Source organism: Pholcus phalangioides, unplaced genomic scaffold (assembly GCF_987345545.1).
Source record: "Pholcus phalangioides strain wild (caught in Gottingen) unplaced genomic scaffold, Ppha-v1.0 ptg000011l_1, whole genome shotgun sequence".
Taxonomy (NCBI): domain Eukaryota; kingdom Metazoa; phylum Arthropoda; class Arachnida; order Araneae; family Pholcidae; genus Pholcus; species Pholcus phalangioides.
This window is the reverse complement of record NW_028301604.1, coordinates 10,487,297-10,511,649: the sequence shown is the minus strand read 5'-3', so window position 1 is coordinate 10,511,649 and position 24,353 is coordinate 10,487,297. Positions and strand designations below refer to the sequence as shown.

Here is a 24,353-nt window from a genome sequence, read left to right as displayed (position 1 = left end):
TGTTAATTTTTAGTCGATTTGCTATCAGAAAAATGCATTGATAAATTGGAGAAATATTTTACTAAAATTTGAAAATATTTTCGTGATCCGCCCCTTTAGCTGTTTGAATATTTCAGTTTGTACCGAATTTGTAATGTATTTATATTTTGCCGAATCTTAAAACTTTGGTACATAATAAATCAATAAAATATTATAGCAAAAAATATGTAGAAAAAATTATCAAGACCAATAATAATGCTCTAAAAAAAATGTAATTCTTTTTAGCATATCTTTACTTTTCTGAAGTTCTGATATTTAAATAGATCTTTAAATATTTCATAGTTGTTTGCGATTATTAACATGCACGATATATTTTTCATATTATAATTTATCGGTTTATTTTTAGTCGATTTACTATCGAAAAATGCATTGATAAATTGGAGAAATTTTTTACTAAAATTTACAAGGATTTTCTATCACATTTTCAGAAATTTGAAGTCGTTATCCTCCTTTAACTGTTTGAATATTTAAGTTTACTTTCAATGCATAAATTTGTTGGTTTAAAAAATAAAATCGTTTTTATAACATTGTAAATAGCGCGATTGCACATCTGAAATGCCTTTTGGAACATCAGTGGAAATGTCTACCTTGTTTGCATCACTGTTCTGCGATCAGATACGAATATGAAGATATCGTAGAGTTACGCAAATTAATGTAGAGGTTGAAGCAACGTGATTGGCTGTGTGGAAAAAAATAGGGAAAAAATCGTGTAACCGCGGAATAGCGGTGCATTTGCGAAATATGCACCCAGGACAGCAAGTTCGGATTTACGGAAAATTTAGGGAACGAGGTTGGTCAAGAAAATTAGACTAGAGTGGGAGGAAGACGGCATAACCCTGCCTTTTGTCCGCAGCGGTCCATTGCAATTTCCCAAAGAAACAAATGGAAATGATCAAAAAATGACAAGCATTTTTCGCCCAAGAAACAACGTTGGTAAGGGTGAAAATGAACGGTAGTTCACGGAATCCATCCAAGTATATCCAGGGCCGTCTTAAGAGCATCATAGAACCCCCTCCTTCGGGTAAAGTAATTTTTCTCAAGTCCCTAAATGGCTAAAAATTTCCTGCCTACCAATTCACATGCTTACTCTCAAAAATTTTAACCAGATTCAATTTTCGTGAGGTCCCCGCTGCACTTGAGGAAACCAGACCGGGCCCGGGTGTGTCCATGCGTTAAGACAGTACTAAGTATATTCAGTGCCATCTTAAGGCTCCCCGGGCCATACAAAAATGAGAACTGGTTGAAATTTTCGAGAATATGCCAGGTAAGGTCTCAGAAAAATCACTTGATGCGGCCCACGATACTCTTAAGACGGCCCTAAGTATATCCTCAGTATAAGTCGATAACTGGCTAACCAATGATTTTTAAATTGCTTACTACTTGTATGGCCAAGATCACTACATATACAGTATGATGTCAGTTTCGACTGAGAAATTTTTCATTTCTCAAGAAAGTAAGGGGAACTAATCATTCGTAGATATGAATCATATTTGAAGTCAGATATGAATTAACTTCTTAATGTACAGACTTTTGGCAACAAATTTGGATTATCTTTATTTGAAGTATCATCAATAAAAATGGCTTCCTTGCTTGCATGTTAGAAATGGAAGAGGAAAAAAGATTAGTGTGCAATAGATTTCACTTTCACCCTCACCTTCTCCATTCTCCTTTCTCTTTCTCTACCTCTCCATTTTTCTATTTCCCTCTGTCTTATAAATACATAGTGGAAAGCTACATAATATATGGGGGAATCACAGGAGAAAGAACAGGAAGGGGAAAACATCTTCTTTTCATAATTGTTACAATGAAGCTTTGTGATGCTCAGAAAATAAGTAAAAGAACTGCAATGAATTTCTTCCCAGGTAGCAGAAAGATTTAGATCTATGTTGTAAAATCTCAGTTTCCAATATTGATTTATATTGGGTAGCGATATCGTCCTGGCTAAAAGGGAATAGTCAGAGATAAATAGATCTACATCATGAATGTGACATGCAAATATTTCAATTTTTGGATGGTAGATGGTGCCCTTTCAGAAGAATGTTGTTGTGTCACTGGGGTTCCACTTACGTTTGGATAAGATATGTCGTCCCTGATCCTTAAGGAGTTAAAGCATAAACCCAGTGGCGTTGGAGCCACAGGTGCTCAAGCAAATTTGTAGAATGGGTCTGAGCACCTTCATAATTGATTCAGAAATCAAAATTTCCTACACGAAACTCAAGATGAGCACCCACAGGTTCATATACTTCTGAGGCCCCCTGCATAAACTCCCACATTTCAATGAGGCAATTTTTGTGTGGAACAAATTTAACTATTCAAACAATGAAAGAACTATGTTCATACCCCTTCCACGCCAAATTTATTCCAGGTTTGAGGGTTGGAAATGTTAATACATTTTTTTTACTACTTGGGCTATTTTTATGAATAGAAATTTTCAAACATAATATTACAATTCACTGACATGACTAATGTGCATCAACTTCCAAAAATGTTTTGTCCATTTTATTAAGCAGGCATTTTTTAAAAACTTCTAACTGGTGGGCCAAGTTGGAGAAAGAGCATTCAACAGTGTTGCAAAAGGGTCATAATCATTGGCAAAAAAAAAAAGAGGTCATAGCCCATGTGAGTGATCATTTTTTTCCTCTTTACTCGAGCGCCCAATAGAAAGACTGGTGGGCCAAAAACCCCATTAGTTAATGTGCTAAAAAAATACTTGTATTAGTCATTAACCTTAGCCATCGCAATGAATGTCCTAGTTAGTGTTTAATACGCTTAAGAAAAAAGTTCTTACACATCAACAGTAAAAATCTATTCATTGAGGGATCATAAAATATTATTAATAAGCACTTGAAAGCATATTAATTTATGTTAAAAATAACACTCATCAAATATTGTAAGATTCTAGTTTGCTAATGCACTATTCGAAACATACACTGTTTAAAACAAAGCTTTCCCAGCAAAACAAAATGAAACATCCCAGAACAGTTCATACTTTTGTCGCAGAAAACATTATCTTCAACATACTGAAAACAGTAACTGTGATGCAAACAAATATACATATGTGTAAATACGCATATGACAAAGGCCTGTAAATTTCAAGCTTAATCAACTATTATCATAAGTTTGTATTTTCTTTACATTCTACTTGCATACATAATTTCAGAACCTAATCATGTGTGGACTGTGTGTATCTCAGTTTACTATATTTTCATATCAGTTAATAACAATGTTAAAGAAGCAAAAAAACTCACACATTAGCTTGCAATTGCGTTTCCAGATTACCTATCTTTCTCTTACAGCAGTAAAAAGTCACTATGATAATCACTGTGATGATTACTACTGATGATATAGATATTCCAAGAGGAACACTTGCACCCTGAATCTTATTTGCTGTTTTTGCATCATCTTAAATTTAAAATAAAAAGTATCAAATCAAACACAGTCGTGAAAAAACAAAAAAAATTGACAGTGATAGACAGAATGTTAAAATATTTGAAGTGCTTACATGTAGTATGATAATATGATAAACATTTGTTTATATATATATATATAACCATGTCTTTTAGAATTTCATATCAAAATAACATCATCTGGCTGTAATGAGTTTATCGCAAATTTACAGATGTGTTTGATCTGCGTAGCATACAAAAAATTTACTTGTAAATAAAATAATTCAAAAATATTTTTTCGTCAGCTGAATATTCTTAATCTTATCAAACTAGAATATTCAGATGTTTTTTTTAGGACTTCCTTTTGGAGAAAAAAAAGGGTAAAAATACTTCTAAAAAGGTTTGTATACCATAAAAGTTTCAAAGTTTAATTAAATAAATACAAAGAGCAGAATCTCACATTTTTCACAAAATCCACTTGTTTCATTGCAATCAACAGGTATGCAGCCTTGTTCAGGATGGCAAATAAAATTTTCAGCACATGAACATATTTTCATGCAATGCTCTCCATAATAGTTCTCGGCACATGCTGTCATAATGAATTTAAATCAAATGCATTGAAGAGTTGAAATAAATATTAATTTCATGAAAAGAAATATCTGATTCATGAGATTCTATGTTATCAATTATAACCATTAATTTTCACAAAATAATTAGAGATCATAAATATCATTCAAAATTTATTACACTAGCAATGTGGAATGTTTCTGATTGCTATATTTAATTATTACAATGTTACAATATAAATGAAAGACATAGAGGTATATACCAATATTTTCACTGAATATTAAACACTTCATATCATCATTCCTTAAGAAACAAGCATAATTAGGGTACCCAAAGTATTCCATAACTTCTTTGCATTTCAGAATCTTATAAAATTTATTTTACTTTCATCTCTATTTATCAACAAAGTTGAATGGAACCTCACTTCTGCATGTGACCTTTACATTGAAACCATTACTCACTTTCTTCTCAGCATTCATAAAACTGACTCTTAGAACTTTTTCTATGTGTGTAATTCTGTATACCATAATTTTCTTCCTGTTATCAGTAAATGATACACTAAAAAACAATCTGAATTTCTCAATGCAAATACACACACATGCAAACCAATATACATTATCTACAGCTTTTTTTCCTGAGTGATTGGAATAGTAAATATTGCCTTCCACACTTTTTTTTGGACAACAGTAGATTTATGGATGTGAGTAGAAGAATCAATTTTTTGTTCTGAAAAAATGTGACCAATAACTCCTTTTATTCCTAAATTTCATCAATGGTTATACAGATAACTACACAAAATTTGCATGTGTGGATTATAGGCAGAAAATTATGGTATTTAACAAAAAAGCATTTTATAAATGTATGAAAAATGTTTTTTCCTCACCATCTGAGCATCTAGGACCAGTCCACCCAGCTGGACAACGGCACAGTCCATCAGTAGCTCTGCACACGCCGCCATTCCTACAGTCACACTGATGATTGCATGATGGTCCATATGTTCCAGATGGACAAGCTAAACACAATTTTAAAAAATATTTTCTGTATATTTTGTATATTCTGTAGTCTCCATATAGCAAACTTCTATTTTAAAAAAAAAATTTCTGTTTCACAAAAGTTTTACCAGAAAGGTCACATTTTTTGCAAAGTTACTGTATATGTTGAAAATTATTTCTCTAAAACAAATTTTGTGATGGTATGAAGCAATTTTATAATACAGGGAATTCAACTGTATATGATATTGGTAAAGTATGAAATCCATCATTCATGTATTCTATGTTTTTGGTTTTGGGTAAATTATGAAATACTAGTTTTTGAAACATTATAGTTATAATTAATAGAATTTTCAGGGGGTATCTGAAGTGGGTTTGGACCTGAGGTTGCTCTGCTTGAGCTATATATAGAAACTTTAATTTCCGAAAAAATTCTTGAGCTACTACAAAATAGTATGAGTGCAAAGCACCCACAGCCAGGGTAGCAAGCTAGATGCTTGGTTAGTCAGGCAAGCGCCCATTTTGACACTCCCCCCCCCTCTCGTAATGTTGAAGAAGAGGTTAAAGGGTGAAATTTATGCTCCTGATTCAGTGCCCAGGACAACAGACCCGCCAGCTTCCCTTGCCCACAGCATTCCCAGCTTTGACCCCACTGTATATAATAATGTTAATTATTGGTATAATTAATATACAACAGATAATCTATTACACAAACATTATTTTACATGCATGTTAATAATCTATGTGTTAAGTTCATACATATTATGCACATCACATGTTTTGTTTTGTGTAATTACAGACACTCATATTTCATACTTTGGCTGAAAACCATAGGCGGAGATAGACTTGGAAGTCTGGGGGGCACAGTCATTATTTCTGGGGAGCACGATGATGATGATGTCAATTCATATATGCATATATACATTAGATCAGTGAACTACACCTTTTTGACTCTGGGGAGCAATGCCCCCCCCCCCACACCCCCATATCTCCGCCCATGCTGAAAACTCTCAAGCATTCTATAGGATGTGAATGCAAATAAAAATTAAACAAAAACAAAAAAACAAATGTTTGAAAAGCCTGGTTACTGGATCAATGCCAGTCATCATTCAGGAAACCCCAAGTATTGGGAAAAAGAAGCAACACACACCGAAAAAAGAAAGCATTTCTTATAGGTGGTTAGCTTAAAAGCACAAAACTACCCACTCTGTTCAAGATGAGGAGCTTAAGTAGTCTCTCAGTCAAAAAGCTACTTGTTTTTATTCCTTTCATTTTTCCTTCCAACATTTATTTTTATAAGTATATGTGTTTGGAGGGCCATAGACAGAGAGGGAATCTGGTGGAGGAGAGCCCAGTCCAATTTCTCCCCTTCCCCAAAATGTGAGAAAGTGGCTGATTTATATGGAATCACATTGTTAAATGTATTGTACTATCAGTTTGGTCCTCTCCCTAAAACACAGTCATCCTTCTCCGAAAGAAACTTTTTTCAATTTAATTTTGAAAAAGGAAGAAAATGTAAAACACTCTTCTTTCAAGGAATAAGAAATTTAGCACATATGAATCAAAACATATAAATAGAACAGCAACACATGACAGAAAGCTATCTATATAAGTTTCATCTGTGTTATTTCTCAAGTATCTGGTTTCAACTTTGGCTTTCTAATGAAGTGTGGAATAAATTAATTGAAATGTAAAACATTATAGTCAAAGAATTAATAGATCTTAAGTAAAATCGAATCATCCAGGCTTTGAATTGTACTTCAAATGTATGGAGATAATTAAAAAGATAATAGTATTTTTTAAATTATAACAAGAAAATGAAAAAGAACTTATGTATATATATTCTCACAAAATTAGAGTGGGAAAATTGAAAATTGAAATAATGAAAGCCTGATACAGAACCTTTATGTTATAATCAATCATTTCCTCTCTGTATTATACAACTTTGACAGAAACTGGAGTTTGTATGAACTGAAATAGAACTCTAACACAGTAAATGAAATGTGCGCCATTTTATCAATATATTCTTATTTAGTCAAAGAATTAATAGCTATTAATTCTTTCACTTAATAAGTGTTAATTTTATCAATATATTCTTATTTAGTTACATGGTACAGTATTGTATACTTACGCATTGAGCAATCATCTCCATACCAACCAGGTAAACAAATACATTCTCCGGTCACGTGATTACAAGATGAGCCATGATCACAAGCACAGCGTTGAGCACAACCAATACCCCAACTACCTTTAGGACATCCTATACAAACACAATGCAGAACTTTTAATATCAACATATTTAAACTCATAACCATTGGTGTGCATAAACTTCATTATTTGTATTACAAATTTTGTTAAACTTTCACAAAAAAAGGCCTGCTTTATAATAACTAAGCTCTACAGTAACTGATTTACACTATAAAAGTTTACACTACAGATTACACTATAAAAATTTTATAAAAGTTCTTTAATAAAGCATAAAAAAATACAACCAATAAGCTTATTATTTGCAATTTTGCAAAGTTTAACAAATGAGCTTTCATAAAATTTTTATAGTGTAATCCCAGCCTTAGACATTTTTTCCAGTGGCATTTGGAGCTAAGCATGCTATACATGGGCGGATGTATGGGGGTTGTGGGAGGGTGATTCCCCCCCAACATCAAAGATGTGTGTGCCCTGATGATCTAATATTATATGCATACTTCTTCATTTATTGATATCATCGTAACCATGCCCTCCCCCAGACTTTCAAGCCTATCTCACCCTATGGTGCGATGTGGGATAAATCAACCACAATATTTTATAGCATGGTGTAATTAATTCAGAATTAATCCAGAATTAATTCAGAAATAAAAATTTTTAGCATAAAATTCACGATAAGCACCCACAGCTACAAAACACATCTGATGTCTCTTTTTTTGAACATGAGTGGTTTTTTTAATGTTTTTTAAATCAAATATATGAATGTATTTAAATATATATATATATATATACACACACAATATATATATACACCTATATATATACACAATTGGTAATTATTTGAAGAAAAAAGAGAGAGAACAAGACACTTATAACAAGATATGTAACAACAGTTATGCAAGAGTGAAGTAGAACCTGTTCAGTGGCTAGTCATCGGGGGAACCCATGCATGGTTCAAAAAGAGTAGGCATTTCTGAATGGTGGCTATGCTTGATTGCATTAAAAATGCTAACCCTTGTTCCCCAATTCCTGCCTTCTCAAAAACATTGACAAAAAAAATGGAATGAAAAGTGAGTAAAAAATATATTGAAGAAATGCAGTGGAATCACTGCTTGGGGAGGTGCATATCAAACAGATATACAAAAACTAGATAATATATATAACAAGATAAGATCCCAAATAACAAGCACCACAATAAACCCCAACAAAACAGAATGCCATAAGCTAACTATAAGACAAAACTATGTTTATAGACTAATAAAATTTTCATTCTTAAATAATAATTGGTTAGAAATGAAACAAAATAGAACGTCGTCTAGATTAAATAACATATATAAAGTGCCAAAAACAAATAAAACGTTATTTCAAAAGAGTTATAGATACACCGCTCCAAAAATAATGAATCTATACCATACAATCAATCATACAAATAATTACATAAGATCTAATAACAATATATTCACGTTTTCTATGAATACCAGTCTAGAATCTATATTACAACAATAATACAACCACATGATACAATCCATCTGTATGTAAAATTTCTTTGTAACATAAATACAAAAAAAAAAAAAAAAAAAAAACTGTATATTGAACAATTATAAACCGACCTAAACCATAATAGGCTGTTGCTAAGAAAAATAATCCACGGAGAAATCCTTGTAGACCTACTGGAAGGACAAGCATGTCCCTTGAGGTCAAAAGTGTATGTTTAATGTGTTTTTGTATATGCTTGTATATATGTTTGTATGTTATTAAAAAAAAAAAAAAAAAAAAAAAAAGATATTCGTGGTGCTGAAAAAAAAAAAAAAAAAAAAAAAATACAATATTTGCAAAATATACTGAGCTGCAGGTTATAAGCAAAATAAAACATGAAAAAAAATATATACAAAATTACAAAAATACAGAAATTACAGGGAATTTTTACAAAAATTAACTTATATATATATATATATTTATTTATTTATTTATTTATATTTATATTAATACATATAACTTATACATAAAACCTATATATATATTTTATATAACTCCCAAATCCAAATAGCTGGTATTAAAAACCAATTTAAGAATAAGAACTGATAAAAAATTTGTATAAATCAAATGAATAGTATTTTATATTCAGATTTATTCAATTTTCATAACCAATTTTTTAATTAAACATAATTGGATGAAAAATATTTAATTAAAATAGCATTATTTTATACAGCAAATCAGCATCAATTATAAATAAAATAATCAAAAATGCACCATGATCACAACGTGGTCCAAAATAACCAGGTAGGCAGTTGCATTGTCCTGTAACATGGTGACAAGTACCATCACCCTCAGCACAAAATGGGCATGTTTCTGCGCAATCCTGCCCAAATGTACCATCAGGGCATTCTGAAAAACAAAATCATTCAGAGTTTATGATGTTTTGCTTGAATGACATAAATACTTTAGAATAAATTCAAAAAAATATAATTTTCAGTTTTTCATTCATTCAAAACAATTTCCTCATATTTACTTGAGCCTTCTCAATATAACTATGTAATTTTTTTCCAATCAGAAAAACCGCTGTAGTAAACTTGAAATGAATACTAGGTAATATTTTTTACTTATGAATTTCACACATTTCCACAGTTATTTGAAAAATTATTCATATATTTTTACTATATTATAATGTAATTACTTCACTGGTCATCAAAACTAATGAAAATTGGCTAATAAAATGTAATAACTCATTATAAATTGAAGAGAAAATGAAAAAAATTGTTGGTATTGAATGTGAATTTCTTGTTTAAGTTTTATATTGATAACCGAATCAATATTGTCAGACGTATAATATGAATCTTCCTGGAAACTAGATGTTTAAATCAGACATAGGTAAATATTGGCAACACAAGAGACATTTGCAGACCTTGATAATTTTAACATAAAATGAAAGTGCCAACATAAATTATAAATCCTGTTCTGCATTATCTAAGAAATACACTAGTAGTTTCATATTTCACAACAGGTATGGGAAAAATTAATGGGTGACTGCTAAATAAGCCTGTCTTTATGTCCCAGAAATCTTATGTTTGGATCCCAGAAAAAATATGGTTGTTACTGTGTAATGCTTGTTACTGCCTTTTGCCATCAATTTTCCTAACTATGAGTGAAGTGCAATGATTGACTATTTGTACCATTGTAGGTCTGTTGCTCTCTGTGGCGAGACTTTTCAATGGGGAGGTCGGATTGCATTCGCGCATTGAAGTTGAGAACCACAGAAAACAACTTCAGCCGACCACCACTGGTGATGGTGGGATCCATACCTGGGTCCTCATGATGCAAGTCTGTCACTATGACCACTTGACTACCACAGTGGCTTATATACTAATACTGTTCATCCAGCTTGTTTTACTTGCAACCCAAAAAAATTAATATGAGGTATTCACTTACTTTCTTGACAACGTATTCCTGTGTAACCTTTAGAACAAATGCATCTCCCACTTGCAGGATCACATGAAGAATTGTGTTGACATAAGCATATAGATTCACACTTTGGTCCCCATTTTCCAGAAGCACACTGACCTTCACAATGAACACCTAAAATTTAAAATCTTAATTAATCAATCATTGTTAAATTATTTAAGCCATGTTGTTTATACAATTTTTGTCAGGTACAGGTTTATATATAATCTGAAGAAAAAACTTTATCAAATACTATTTTCTATCCAACTCATTGTAATATCCTTCATAAACATCAAAAAAGAATTTAGAATTACAGTGTGTTTGGATTCAAAAGCTATAATTTTATAACTTGAACACACACAAAAAATTTTCTCGTATATTTTTATTACTTTTTAACTCCACTTTATGGACTTACAAATTTCTAGCTTTTATCTATTCTCTGTAATGTTACTTTACTCTAACATTTGTTACTTATACAGAAATTTTTCAGTTTAATAACCAAGAAACAATAAAAACCTATTTATTACTATTATTTTATTTATTTCCTTTCGCCCAGGAGCTCATGAAACATCCTGGAAAGGAGACCTGTCCCCAGGATATATTAGTATGACCATAACTAGATCAATTATTCTATTCTATTCTTTATACATTATTTATGCTTTGTCCCGATAGCAAAAGATTGTAGGAGTTAGCTTGTGCATGGCCCGCACATCCTGAAGCAGGGCCCCTAGGCTGGGATCTTTTACTGGCCCCCCGACCAGACTTTCACGGGGCCCCTTTATGATGAATGTATAGCGTGAAAAAACAAAAAAAATGATTAAAATAACACCGTGCCCCAGGGCTGGAGCCTTGTCAGCCCACCCCTTGTGGGGGCCATGAACTTGTATAGTTATTTATCCTATTCATAAATAAATACAAAAAGTATAAAAATAAAAATTATACCTACCTTGCCAACCAGGAAAACATATACAGTCTCCATTGGTATTATCACAATTGTATGAAGAGCCTCGATTGCAGTTACAATCATAACTACAGTTATATCCATATGTCCATGGCTGAAAATATGTTGAGTAATTATGTGTTTGCATAATAACCATAAAAGTTGAGGAAATTGTTAAAAGCTCATTTTGTATATACATGCAAAATTTAAGGCCACAACAGGTAAATTGCCCAACAATGTACAACTGGAAAAATTTTTTTAAAAGGCAAGATAAGAATATAGATATTTAGAAAGGCACAAAATATTGTCATCTACAATTACAAGGTCTGCATGAGTGAACTTTGTTTTCACAGTATTTGTTGCACTGGATTTATGCGGCACATAAGGATCAAATTATTGGAGCTCAACTGACAAAATTATTGTTAAAGTCTTCTGTATAAGCATTAATCAGCTTTCCACAACTCTGTGAATACCTTTCATTTTTGGGTTATAATAACATATAGCTGCAGCTGTATGCTCCAACATGCGAGAAACTTTAAAAAAAAGGAGTGTTGCAGAAAAAACTCATGTTGTTCTTATATTCTTACATTTGTGTTTTATTAGCTCTTTTGAGATTCTATTTTTCCATCAGTCTAGTTCTTGATTTACTGAATGTTCCATTCTATATGTTTTTTCTACTGCATTTTTCCATAATTTAACTTGAGTTGGTTGATAACATTGGTTTTTTTGTGTTTTTCATTAGGCTGATTATTTTCAATAGGCTGATTTGAAGGATATGTTAGCTATATTCACCACACATACAGTACTATTTTTTGTTTTAGTTATATTTTATTAAGGAATTTTCTTATTTTTGACCTGTTTCACTAATTTTGCTTCATAACTCAAAGTATCTTTAAAACTTTTGTTTCAATGTCTTAATTCTGGCCTTAACATTAGAGAGCTGAAATTTAGTAGTTTTTTATTAAAATTTTACTTGAGATTCAATATTTTCTTAATTAAAAATTCTAATGAGAAGCATATGTCTATTTGTTAAAATTAAGTAAACTAAAGAAATGCCTGTGAATGTTACTATCACTGTTTCTAAATTAGCTAAACATACTTTCTGGAGTTTTTTTTTCACATTTTTCCTTTGAGAGAGAGACAGACATTAATTTTTTTCTTTCAAAACACACATTCCATGGTATTTTTACCATTGGCTATTTTTTATGACTTCCCAAACCGGCTTCAGGAGAAACCATTGAATCTTGGCATGGCTACAACATCACTCACAAGTAACTTTAGTCAGTTACTCATGACCTGTGAGTAATAACTACCTGTTTTAAGGGATCCCTTATTTTTGGTGAATCACCGTTATTGGTAACCTTTTCTTCTTGAGACATTTTTGAGTTTGTTTGTAATATCTGTTTAGTAGACATGCTCCTTACATCCTGGAACAGGGACCCTAGGCTGTGGTCTTTGTCGAGTCCCCAAGCCACAGTTTCTACGGGCCCTTCTACTTTATAATGAATTTGTAACATGAAAAAACAAAAAATGATGGTAATAGTCCTGGGTCCCAGGACTGGAGCCCTGTTAGCCCAAACCTTGTGGGCAGAGCCGTAGCTAGGATTTTTGTATTACTTTGCCGCCCGGGCAAACATGATTTTCTGCTCACCACCCCCCCCCCCCCATTCAAAATTTTATATTTTTATAACAGTGTTCTGCGTGTCCACCTACAATTTGCCACCCCCTAAATTTTGCTGCGCAGGCCATTTTCCCTTCTCTAGTTCTGGCCCTGCTCGTGGGGGCCTTGTTGGTAGCATTTTTTTTTTTATTTCTGTGTTAGATCCAACTACACAGTCGATCCACTAACAACTCATAAAAATTTGTTAGTTTCTAAGTCTACACTCCTATTCTATAGAACTTGGCTTATTTCATGGAAATTGTGCAAAACCTCATTCCAAAAACTCAGTATTAATGCAAACTCTATTTCACAATCTTCTTCTTTTTTATTATCTTTCGTGTAACCCTTTTGATTATGATCTTCAACTTTTAGGATAATATTTCAATATTGTTGCTGATGCCATAGCATGTGCCTCCTATCTTATGTTAGAAAGGGATAGATACTTTCATTCCCAATATTTGTGACTGTGAGGACTTTCTACTGGTTGGTTGCTGCTGGGAAAATAATTGTACATTTAAAAGAAAGAAATTTGATAACAAATCTTTGGTGCCTTTCTCCTCTTCCATAACAATTAGCTTATTTTTCTCAGAAGTTAATATAGCTCTCAATATGAGCAGTTTTATATACATTTCAGAAGTTAATTGCTGATTTTGTGTCTGAACAAGGATATAGCAATGAAAATTTTGAAAATGTGAACTGAATAGAAGTGTCACAAGTTTAATGCCCAGTTCATCCTTATCAGAAACTTTCCTAACACAGGGACATGTGTTAGTACAACAGAAATAGCGACATGACCACAAAAGAAGATTGCTACCACAGGAAGTCCCACATCAGGGGGGGGGGGGGTTAGAGCAACAACCCCTCAAGGTGAATATAAAAAAGGCTGCCATTCAGAATCAACAATAAATTATAGATCCCAGTCTAATTAGCCTGTGTGTGTAGAAAATGGCTGTGGTGCAACAAAAATGATCAAATATAAACTGAAATTCAAAACATTAAATTTATTGTTTATGTGTATTTGGTGATAAATGATTACATGAACGTAAGATGAGAGAAAATGATATATTCACAATTCACAAAATGTTCAAGTTACAGAAAACAAAAAAAAATTAAATAAAATGTCACTCAAAAAACTTTACAAATACTTACCATACATGGTTGCTCACATCTAGATCCTTTATACCCAGGAGGACAGCGACATTCACCAATGATGGGATCACATGTTCCATGGTTACAAACACATTTGGATGCACATTTTGAACCATATGTTCCTGGGGGGCATAAAGACTCGCACTGCAAACCAGTCCAGCCTTCAGAAATAATTTTATTTATTAGAAATAGAAATTCTTACTGATTCTCATGTTTGTATTATGTGTGATGCTTGTATTCATTTTTTAAGAGTAATATGAGATTGGATTTCATCAAACTTATAGATAAGCATACACATGGGCGGAGATACGGGGGGAGTGGGGAGCATTGCCCCCGCATAGGCAGAGATAGACTTGGAAGTCTGGGGGGCACGGTCATTATTGCTGGGGGGCACGATGATGATGTCAATTTATCTATACATATATATGCATTAGGTCAGTCGACTTCACCTTTGATGCTGGCCCCCCCCCCCCCAGAATTCCAAGCCTATCTCCGCCTAATGAGCATACAAAGTATTAAGCTCACTTCACAAAAGCTGATTTCACATGATAAAGATACAGAAAAGTACCATGTTCAACATATTTTTTTTTAAAGTAACAATTACAAATAGTTTTATCCTTGATTTTTAATTTTGAACTGATGGTCATCTTGAAAATAAAAAATTCTCAAGTATGTTTAGAAAATATTAATTTGTGAATCACACACACACCAATAAAGCAAGAGAAGGAACATTTCATATATGCCAGCTTTTGTAGTATACCATTACTTATTCGTATAAAGCTTTGATTATAAAAATGCAATAAAATTAAAAGAAATCCCTGAAAGGACGACACTGAAATTCACAATTGTGAAACATTAATATCTACATTATTCATTTTCTATTTACCTGGAGGGCAAATACAAAACCCATTTATATGAAGACAATCTGCTCCATTTTGACAGGTACATTCACTTTCACAGTTTAGACCCCAAGAACCAGGAGGACAAACTTCATCACAACTGTAATAGAAATAAAAATGTTCATACTCAGTGATATGTGGATGTAATTTCAGAGAGATAAAAAAAATTTAAATAATATTTCATTATTACTTGATCACAAATACAGTGATAAGGGGGTAATGGGGATTGGCGAGGGATGCCCTACACATAATCTCTTATTTTTAACATTGAAAGAAAAGGTTAAATGAATACAGGGCTGTAGCCAATGCCCCCTCCCCCCGAAATGTGAGAAAATTGCTGATATGCAGTAAATGAAATCACATGATTCAGTTAACTTCAGTCTGATCCCCCACCTCCCACCTAGGGCCGCAACTAGGGGGGAAGAAGGCGGATCTCGTGCCTCGGGCGCTAGACCCGAGGTGCCGCTGTGGTGGTCATAGTGACGGACTCGCATAGCGAGGATCCGGGTTCGAACCCCACCGTCTCGAGCGCAAATGCGAGCCGATCTCCCCTTTAAAAAGTCTCGCCGCAGAGAGCAACAGGCCTACAACGATAAATTATTCAATCATTACACTTCACTTACAGTTAGAAAAACAGATGGCAGCACTACACATAACAAGCATTACACAGAAACAAACTTCACGCCAGGTTTTATTACACGCACATTCCCGCATGTACCAATTCGTCAGAGGTTCCACAGAGGAATATGGACGAGGTGCATGTGTGGTTTAGTAGACCCGAGGGGGCGCAAATTTCATTCTGAAACCTCTTTCAACATTACAAGGGGGCGTTAAAATGCGAGCGTGCCCCGGGTGACCAAGCATCTGGTTGCGGTCCTGCTCCCACCGAACAAAATTTCTGGCTACAGCCCTGTATTAACACCAAACACAAACAAATTATGAATAAAGAATGAAGAAATTGTGAAAAAAGAATAGCTTTAAATCAAAGAAAATTTATAGCATTATATTTGTGAACATTGGTGCTTGGTTCTCCCTCAGAGTTAATGTTCTTGGGACCGAATGTAAACTGAATTTCTTCAGCATGATATGTCACAAATGTAATAATTCTCTAAGTGTGGAATATTTAAATTTCTTTTATTACTTTTTTAATCAATGAGTTTTTTTTTTTATTTAATAATCTTCCAAAAAAGTCGGAAAATAGTGAAACTTCTTCAATACACAGTAATAAGCCGTTATATATGGCGCACGCAATTTCCATTTATAAAAAAAAATACTAATATATTTAAATAAAATTATTTCTGAAATTTTATACATTTGTTTTCTTTGAAAATTTTATAATATTACTGCCTAAACATCAAACATTATGTCGGAGTAAAGAGCTATATGTATATTTTCTAAACTAGGCTAAAAAGAAATGCAGATCAAGTCTAAATAAAATGAAATATTAACGAAAAATGCATTTTTAAATCCTCGAAGTCGAGAGGCTCTGAATGAATTCTAACACTTTTTAAAATTTCACTCTACCGATAGCGCCGTCAGTTTCCTTAAGGAAATTTTTGGGCTATTTGTTTTTTTTTTTTGAACTGGTGATACCGATGCGAATCTATTTTGGTGCTTCGAACGTACGCGGATCATAGGCGGAGATAGACTTGCAAGTCTGGGGGGGGCACGATGATGATGATGATGTCAATTCATCTATACATATATGCATTAGATCATTAGATCAGTCGACTTCACCTTTGGTGCTGGGGGGGGGGGGGGAACAATTGTCCCCCCACGCCCCCCCCCCCCCCTGTATCTCCGCCCATGACGCGGATGCAGGCTACTCGAACGGGGCGGTAATCACTGAGGGTGTGTATAGTGACCGGGGATGTCTACCTCTGCCCTTCAGCCTATGCTAATAATACAATTTTTTCACTGAACGGAGGGGGACGATCACTCTTTTGCTCCCCCCGTCCCGCCCATGTTTTTGAAGTGGTTTTCTGTTAACTATTCTGGGGAGCCGCGGATGTCAACAGTTTGAGAATAATTAGGTTAGCGTGAAAAACTTGTCCCCGTTTTCCGAAAAAGAATAAATTATTAGCACGCATTTCGAATGTATTCGTGCATCAATATTGAATGAATCGTACACCAGAATGAATCATGTGTGCTCACTGGCGACCACAGGGGGGTTCGGATGGATTGAACCCTTCGGAAGGCTTCAAGGCGCCTTTCGAGCCTAAGGTACCTTGATTGGGCCCGGAGAACTCATCGCCCTACATCGCAAGGCAGAAAAACCAGTTTTTTGTTCGAAGTGAAGTATAATAATTAAAACAAGCGGAATATATATAGGAAAAAGCGATTGTGTGGTAATAGCGAGACGTCACACTTCACACAAAGCTAGCGGATAAGACAGCCTGGGTTTTTTGAAAACCTGTCCAAACTGAGATTAGAGGTTTTTTGTATTTTTTCACTTAAAAACAAAGCCTCCCCCCCCTCCCCCTGAGAAAATCCTGCGTACCCCTCAGATGTACAGTATGATAAACTTACGTTTCTCCAATATAACCTGGTCCACATATGCATGTTCCATTGTTAGCCTCACATGTTGCGTCATTTGAACAGTTGCAAATGAGAGAACATTTTGGGCCATAGGTAAGGCCAGGGCACCGAATGCTACATGTAGAGCCTCTCCACCCTGGTTTACAGGTGCATTCACCAGTCATTGGATGACACCTAAATTAAAATCAAATTACTTACATGAAATAACAGTTTAATGCTCCCGTCACGAAACATGATAAATGCCACAACAGCTGTTAAAGAAACGGATATGAACACACACAAGCTCTTTACATAAAAAATATGTACAATCATAGTACCGCACATTATTTAGATGACAATATTTGATGTTAACCAAAATGAATGAAATATGCTCGCATTTTTGAAGAATCACAAGATTCATTACCATACGGGGTGATTATAAAAAAACTATCCCGACATATGGGCCCCTAACTATCATACCATTCACAGAAACTGAATGAAATTTTGGAATAAGGTATTTTGAGGTATGCGCTCAAGAATGATATGGAAAACAACAGTGTCACTCTAACAGTTACGGTTACAGTGAGAAAATTTCGAAAATATCAAATGGCAACACCAAGTTTTTTTGTATTGGAATGCGATCTCCATACTGAAAAACACTAAATAGCGTTGGAATGGCACCTGTAGCACGAAAATCCCCGGAGCTAGGCAAGGAAAAAGTAAAAAGGACTTTGCCGTGCACCAGAGCATTAATGTTCGTTTCATTCGTCACACCGTTTCTTCGGCTGAGATCCCAGCCTGATTAGTCCTCCACAAGGTCATGTGGAAAATTTGTGAAACACAATAAAATGCTTTATTTGATGCTGCTTCTCTGTCCTTATTGGTTGTCCTCACTTTTAGCCTATCCACCGCCGGTGATTTTCATGCTACAGTTGCCGTTCGAACGCTATTTAGGGTTTTTCACAATGGAGATCACACTCCAATACAAAAAACTTGGTGTTGCCATTTGATATTTTCGAAATTTTCTCACTGTAACCGTAACTGTTAGAGTGACACTGTTGTTTTCCATATCATTCTTGAGCGCATACCTCAAAATACCTTATTCCAAAATTTCATTCAGTTTCTGTGAATGGTATGATAGTTAGGGGCCCATATGTCGGGATAGTTTTTTTATAATCACCCTGTATATTACTGACGAGGAAAATACGAGAAATCGCTAATTCTCGCCAAACAGGGAAGAAGTCGCCGAATATAATCGCCAACTGGCAGATGACTGAGGGCTACTGCAAAATGCAGTGTATTAAAATATATTTCACGAAAATAAACGTAAAACACATAAGAAAGATATGTGAAGTGACATCTATACTTATAATCGTAATTATCCTATTACAATTTATTAGCTAAGAAAATCATTTTCGTCTTTGGTTTCAAAAAGGACACAAACTCAAGTAAGCTTCGTTGAAAAACGGAAAAAGATGGGATACTTTCACACAAAGTCGGTATGGTCAAAAATACGTGTACACGCGGGAATGTCCTGTAAAATACTGATTATGTGGTTGACCCAACGAACAGAAAGCTAAGACAAACGGTCTTCAACATATTGTACAAGATAGTTTAGTTATATTAAATCTATGCGAATTGAAGCCCCGGCTCCGACTCCACCGGAGACAACTTCTACTTTAATACAGAATATTGTTCGTTGTGTCACCAGAAATGTTGCCATTTGTCAGCAAATTTGCTAATCTTTTTTGCTAAAATTGCTTAAAAATTGGCAATTGGGGGAAATAAATGGCTACCTCGAATCTGTAATGAATAAAAATGTATTTTACGGAAAACTACTGGACTATATCCCACTTAGTCCTTCCCCCCTCCCCTACCAGTGGAGTAAATCAGGGGCGTACACAGGATCGACCTTTGAAGAAGGCACAAAGGGCTTGGGGGCCATACAATTTTCTTCCCGAAGCACCACCCTTCAAAAAGCATTTAAATTAACAGAAATTGGTAAAAGCAAATAAAGGGTATTTTCTTTTGGATATTTTAATTTTTACACCGAAATATTAATTTTTTTCCCTAATTTTTGGTTGGCTTTAGGGGGACACGGGCCCCTTGTGCACCCCACCCTCCGCGAACGCCTCTGCAGTGTAAATGCGTCTCGATACACATTTCGTTCTTCTACTGCGATCACTACTGTTAGACCAGTCCTTTTATCAATGCGGTCCATCTGTGCAAATACGGAACCTGCAAAAAATACGGTGCACGGGCGGAGATACGGGGTTGGAGGGGAGGGGGCAGCGTCAATGGTGGAGCCGACTGTCCTATTATATATGCTTATATATGAATTGACATGATCATCATCATGCCCCCCCCCCCCAGCCATCATCATCGTGCCGCTCTAGACTTTCAAATGTATCCCCGCTCATGAACTGGTGACTTTGCCGACACCTACTATAGTTATAAACTTATACATTGGGCGTGTTGGCTTAACTCAGGCTACTTGAACACCCTCCCCAATAAACTTTGTTATCATGAGCATAATATACCACGAGGGTGCACAACCTCCGGCACGCGGACCACATGCGGCTGGTCCAGGGGTTCTATCCGGCTCGCGAAAGGTGTTCGAGTCGAAAAGTTCCAATATACAGGGTGAGTCCATAATTTCCCTTGCCGCATTATACTGGCAAACCATTGATTCTATAGGCATACTTCCAATTAGAAAAGGTATCCTAATATACAACGTATAGAACTCAGACGTCCTTCACGTTGCAAGGGGTTGCATAGTTATTAAAACTTGAAAATTAACTTCTTAAACGGGCACCCTGTCTTCAAAAACACAATTAGAAAGTTGCTGCTCTATCTTTCCTGATGACAACAAAAAAATTTCATTTTTCTAAGTGCAATATTTACTGAGGTATTTGAATTTAGAAAACGGAGAAAATGTTAGAAAGAACCACATAAATAAGTGTAAAAGTATTTTCCGTTCGTTTTTGCTGTTTTTTATCACCTTTTCTTCATTTTTCGAATTCAAATATCTCAGTAAATATTGCACTTAGAAACATGGAATATTTTTGTTGGCATCAGGAGAGACGGTCGAACAACTTTTTAATTGAGTTAGTGAGCACACTAATTGAGTTGGTGAATTGGAAATTTCCAATTAAGAAAACAATTTTAAAAATAGAGGCATATTAATATGCCTCTAGGATTAACGGTTTGCCAGTAAAATGTGGCAAGGCGGAATTATTGAATACCACTGTATACACGATATATACCTGGGATGATCATATTTCCTTGATAAAAATACGAGACATGACCAATTATCACCAAATAGCTGTCAAAGGTTGCCAATTATCTTCAAGGAAGTTGTCAAATTCTGCCATTTATCACTGAAAAACCGTCGATTGCGGGAAATGAAATGCTACTGCGAATCGCAATAGATTGAAATGTAATGCACGAAAAAAAAATTCGTGGTTCGACAAATATGAGAGGTTAATGACTATAATTGTCATAACAGTGTTTATACGTTATGAAAATAATTTTAATCTTTGATTTTAATAAAGAATAAAAATTAAATTAATCGTTGAAAATACGGGAAAAACGGGACATTTTAAGTCGAGACATCAAAAATTATGGGAAAATGTCCCGTAAAATACTGGTCTTATGGTCCTCCCTCCGTTTCTGGCCCCGTCTATCGCATATCCGGCCCGCGGAATGAAAAGGTTGTGTAGCTATGCTGTGTAATGCAACGTATGCTGTCTCCTCCCCTCCCTCCTCAAACATACATCTGAGTGCGTCTTGAATTCCACATACACGAGTCGTCCAACAACCGTAGGTCATTCAATGTTATCTTCGTAACAATGACTCTTCGTAACAGGATTAGATACAGAAATCTTTACAGACTAGTATTAGCAGTCTTACATATTACAGCAATTTAACAGGATTAGATACAGCAATCTACACAGAAATCTTTACAGATTTCAATGAAAAATATGCTTTATAAAATCAATTTGCAATAAGCATAACTAAATACAAAGAAGTAATTCTAAAAGTCATACGTTTCAGAGTTTCCAATATTACAATTACAAGTGTTGGAGCAATTTCCCCCATACTGAAAATCTGGGCAGGCTGAAACATAATTAATTATATTTTAGTTTAAAAAAGTTAAGCAAATCATATATAAGGGGATGAAATTTTATGGAGGATTGGATTCAAAAGTTTATGTGATATACGGATAGAAAAACCTATTACCTCTTTCTTCACACAAAGAACCAACAAATCCAGGAGGACAAAAGCATTTTCCATCAGTGTGTCTACAAGTGCCCCAGTTTTCACAAGTACAGCTCTATAAAATTAATAGCAAAACACAGTTCCATTAGAAAAATAGAGATCAAATATTTCTCGGTGAATACAATATTACATGGACACAAAGAATAGCACAGGTCTGCAATGAAAAAATCGTCTTAAAAATAATTAGTATTTTTTTATAGTTAGACACTAATTACTGGAAAAATAATTTAAAAAACTCCGTCACGTACACTTTTGTCACAAATCACAGAGCTAATGTGTAGGAATTTTGTACATTTAGAGCAACGTGATATTATGTGTATGAACTTATTAAACATATTTAGATTTTATAAATAATTATTGAAAATTTATAATTATTGTTAATTATTGATTCGCCAAAAAATGTCTAAAAGCAGTACTATTACATAATTTAAATAAGTATGCTTTGGTAGCTGTTATACATTTTCAGCTCATTTAAAAGAATGCTATGAAAATATTGAATTGCTCAATATTGATTTTAATTGCTGGAGATATTTCAGTGACTTTAGGGTGATGATTCCAAATCTGATATTGGTTTTGTCAAATTGGCTCCAGTTTTGGAGATAAAGTGAAAATTAAATTTCAATAGTAATACATAAGCAGCATTCAAATGACATTGAAACTGTGCGTTACAAATAAATATAGTAAATCATTGCCAAAGATATTTCAGTGATTTTAGGACCTATCATTATAATGACAGAGTTAGGACGTAAAGCATGTATATTTATAAAGTGATGAAAAAAAACCAAAATATTTTTATTTGAGTTATTTCCCCCCCCCCCCAAATATGAAAACGTTTTGTGAAAAACTCTGACGTGATAGAAGAAAAAACTTTTTTATTTTTGGTATCAGCACTGAAAATAACATAGAAATCAGTTATCAAAACTAAAACAATTTTAAAAAAGTATTTTTTGTAGAACAGTGTAGTTAGCAAAGCACTTAAAACAGGCTAAATGTAATGCGTTCTCTATATATGTTCCATAAACCTGAGCAAAAATTTTAAAAAAGCAGGCATTAAAAAAATTTATTTATAATATATCAAGCAAAAACATGTTTTTTTTAAATATAAATTTTAAAAAAATTAATATTTCATGCAATATGGTATTAAAAACCCGGATATATGGTGAAAATTTGGTTAAGAGTTTTACAAAGTGACCTTATAATGAGGTTCATCTGTACTTAGCTTTTCAATATAAATATTCAAATTACTTTATTTTTTTCAAATTCATTTCATAAATTTTGTTAGCACAAGACACTCACATTTTGACAATTCAACCCCCAGTAACCGATGGGACATTCGGTTTCACATTTTTCACCAATATAACCTTGTGCACAGGTACATATTCCTGTAAAGCGATCACATATGCCTTCATTATAGCAAACACATTCTTCAACACAGTTTTTACCATGATATCCATCTGGGCAAGGATCTGCGCAAGCTTTTCCCTAAAATGATATGAACCATATCCAAAAATTCAATGAAAAACAACTTTATGTAACAAAAATTATGTAATAAAGGTTTCTAAAATCTTTTGCTTTCATTTTTTGCATTTTATGTTACAATATAAACTTCCCTTATATTATAATACACAATATAACATTGTTCATCCTCCCGCTTCACATCGACATGGTTAGCCAGTGGCGTATTTACAGGGGGCTCAGCGGGCTATAACCCAGGGCGGCAAATTTGAGGGGAATGTGTAGCCAAGAAAATTAGTAGAATTGTAGAAGGGCGGCAAAATTCGTATAACCCTAAATAAATCCGCCTCTGCGAAACAGCAAGGGATTATGTCAATGAGTAACTTGAAGATTTCGTAAGCACGTGAGTGAGCAAGCATGTGATTGACCAAAAGAGTGACCTATGGAGCCTGGGACCAGGCCAGTGAGTGACCTCGAGCATGTGCAAGTTATGTAAATTACCAAAACAGTGTTAAAGCATGTGAGTGACCAAAACAGCGTGCAAGCATGTGAGTAACTACAGCAGTGTGCAAGCATGTGAGTGTCAAAAACAGTGTGCCAGCATTGAATGACCGAAAGAGTGATGTGATTTAGAGAGTGTGTGAGTACAGGAGTAAACAAAAGAGAGAGTGACTTAGAGACACGGGTGTACTTCCAGGAGGGAAGAGGAGGCAGCGGGTTATAGCATAGGTCTGCGAATTCGAGGAAACAGTAGTCAAGAAAATTAGACTATTATCATTAATTAGTATCATTGTTGTGTGGGAAAGAAATGATCATGTATAAAATGAATTT

General features: G+C 34.3%; 1 protein-coding gene across 2 annotated transcripts in view; it reads right to left on the bottom strand.

Moving 5' to 3' along the window:
• LOC149080034 (uncharacterized) overlaps positions 1-24,353 on the bottom strand; it is a 68,223-nt gene that overhangs the window by 10,558 nt on the left and 33,312 nt on the right. For both annotated transcript variants that reach the window (XM_089238976.1, XM_089238975.1), the window contains 13 exons: positions 23,364-23,549; positions 22,029-22,122; positions 21,836-21,905; positions 17,799-17,981; positions 15,257-15,369; positions 14,371-14,531; positions 11,568-11,676; positions 10,610-10,756; positions 9,434-9,568; positions 7,113-7,241; positions 4,876-5,004; positions 3,886-4,014; positions 3,288-3,441 (listed from right to left, as the gene is read on the bottom strand). In XM_089238976.1, coding sequence (XP_089095102.1) covers positions 3,288-3,441; positions 3,886-4,014; positions 4,876-5,004; positions 7,113-7,241; positions 9,434-9,568; positions 10,610-10,756; positions 11,568-11,676; positions 14,371-14,531; positions 15,257-15,369; positions 17,799-17,981; positions 21,836-21,905; positions 22,029-22,122; positions 23,364-23,549 — 1,739 coding nt within the window. The remainder of the gene's footprint in view (positions 1-3,287; positions 3,442-3,885; positions 4,015-4,875; positions 5,005-7,112; positions 7,242-9,433; positions 9,569-10,609; positions 10,757-11,567; positions 11,677-14,370; positions 14,532-15,256; positions 15,370-17,798; positions 17,982-21,835; positions 21,906-22,028; positions 22,123-23,363; positions 23,550-24,353) is intronic.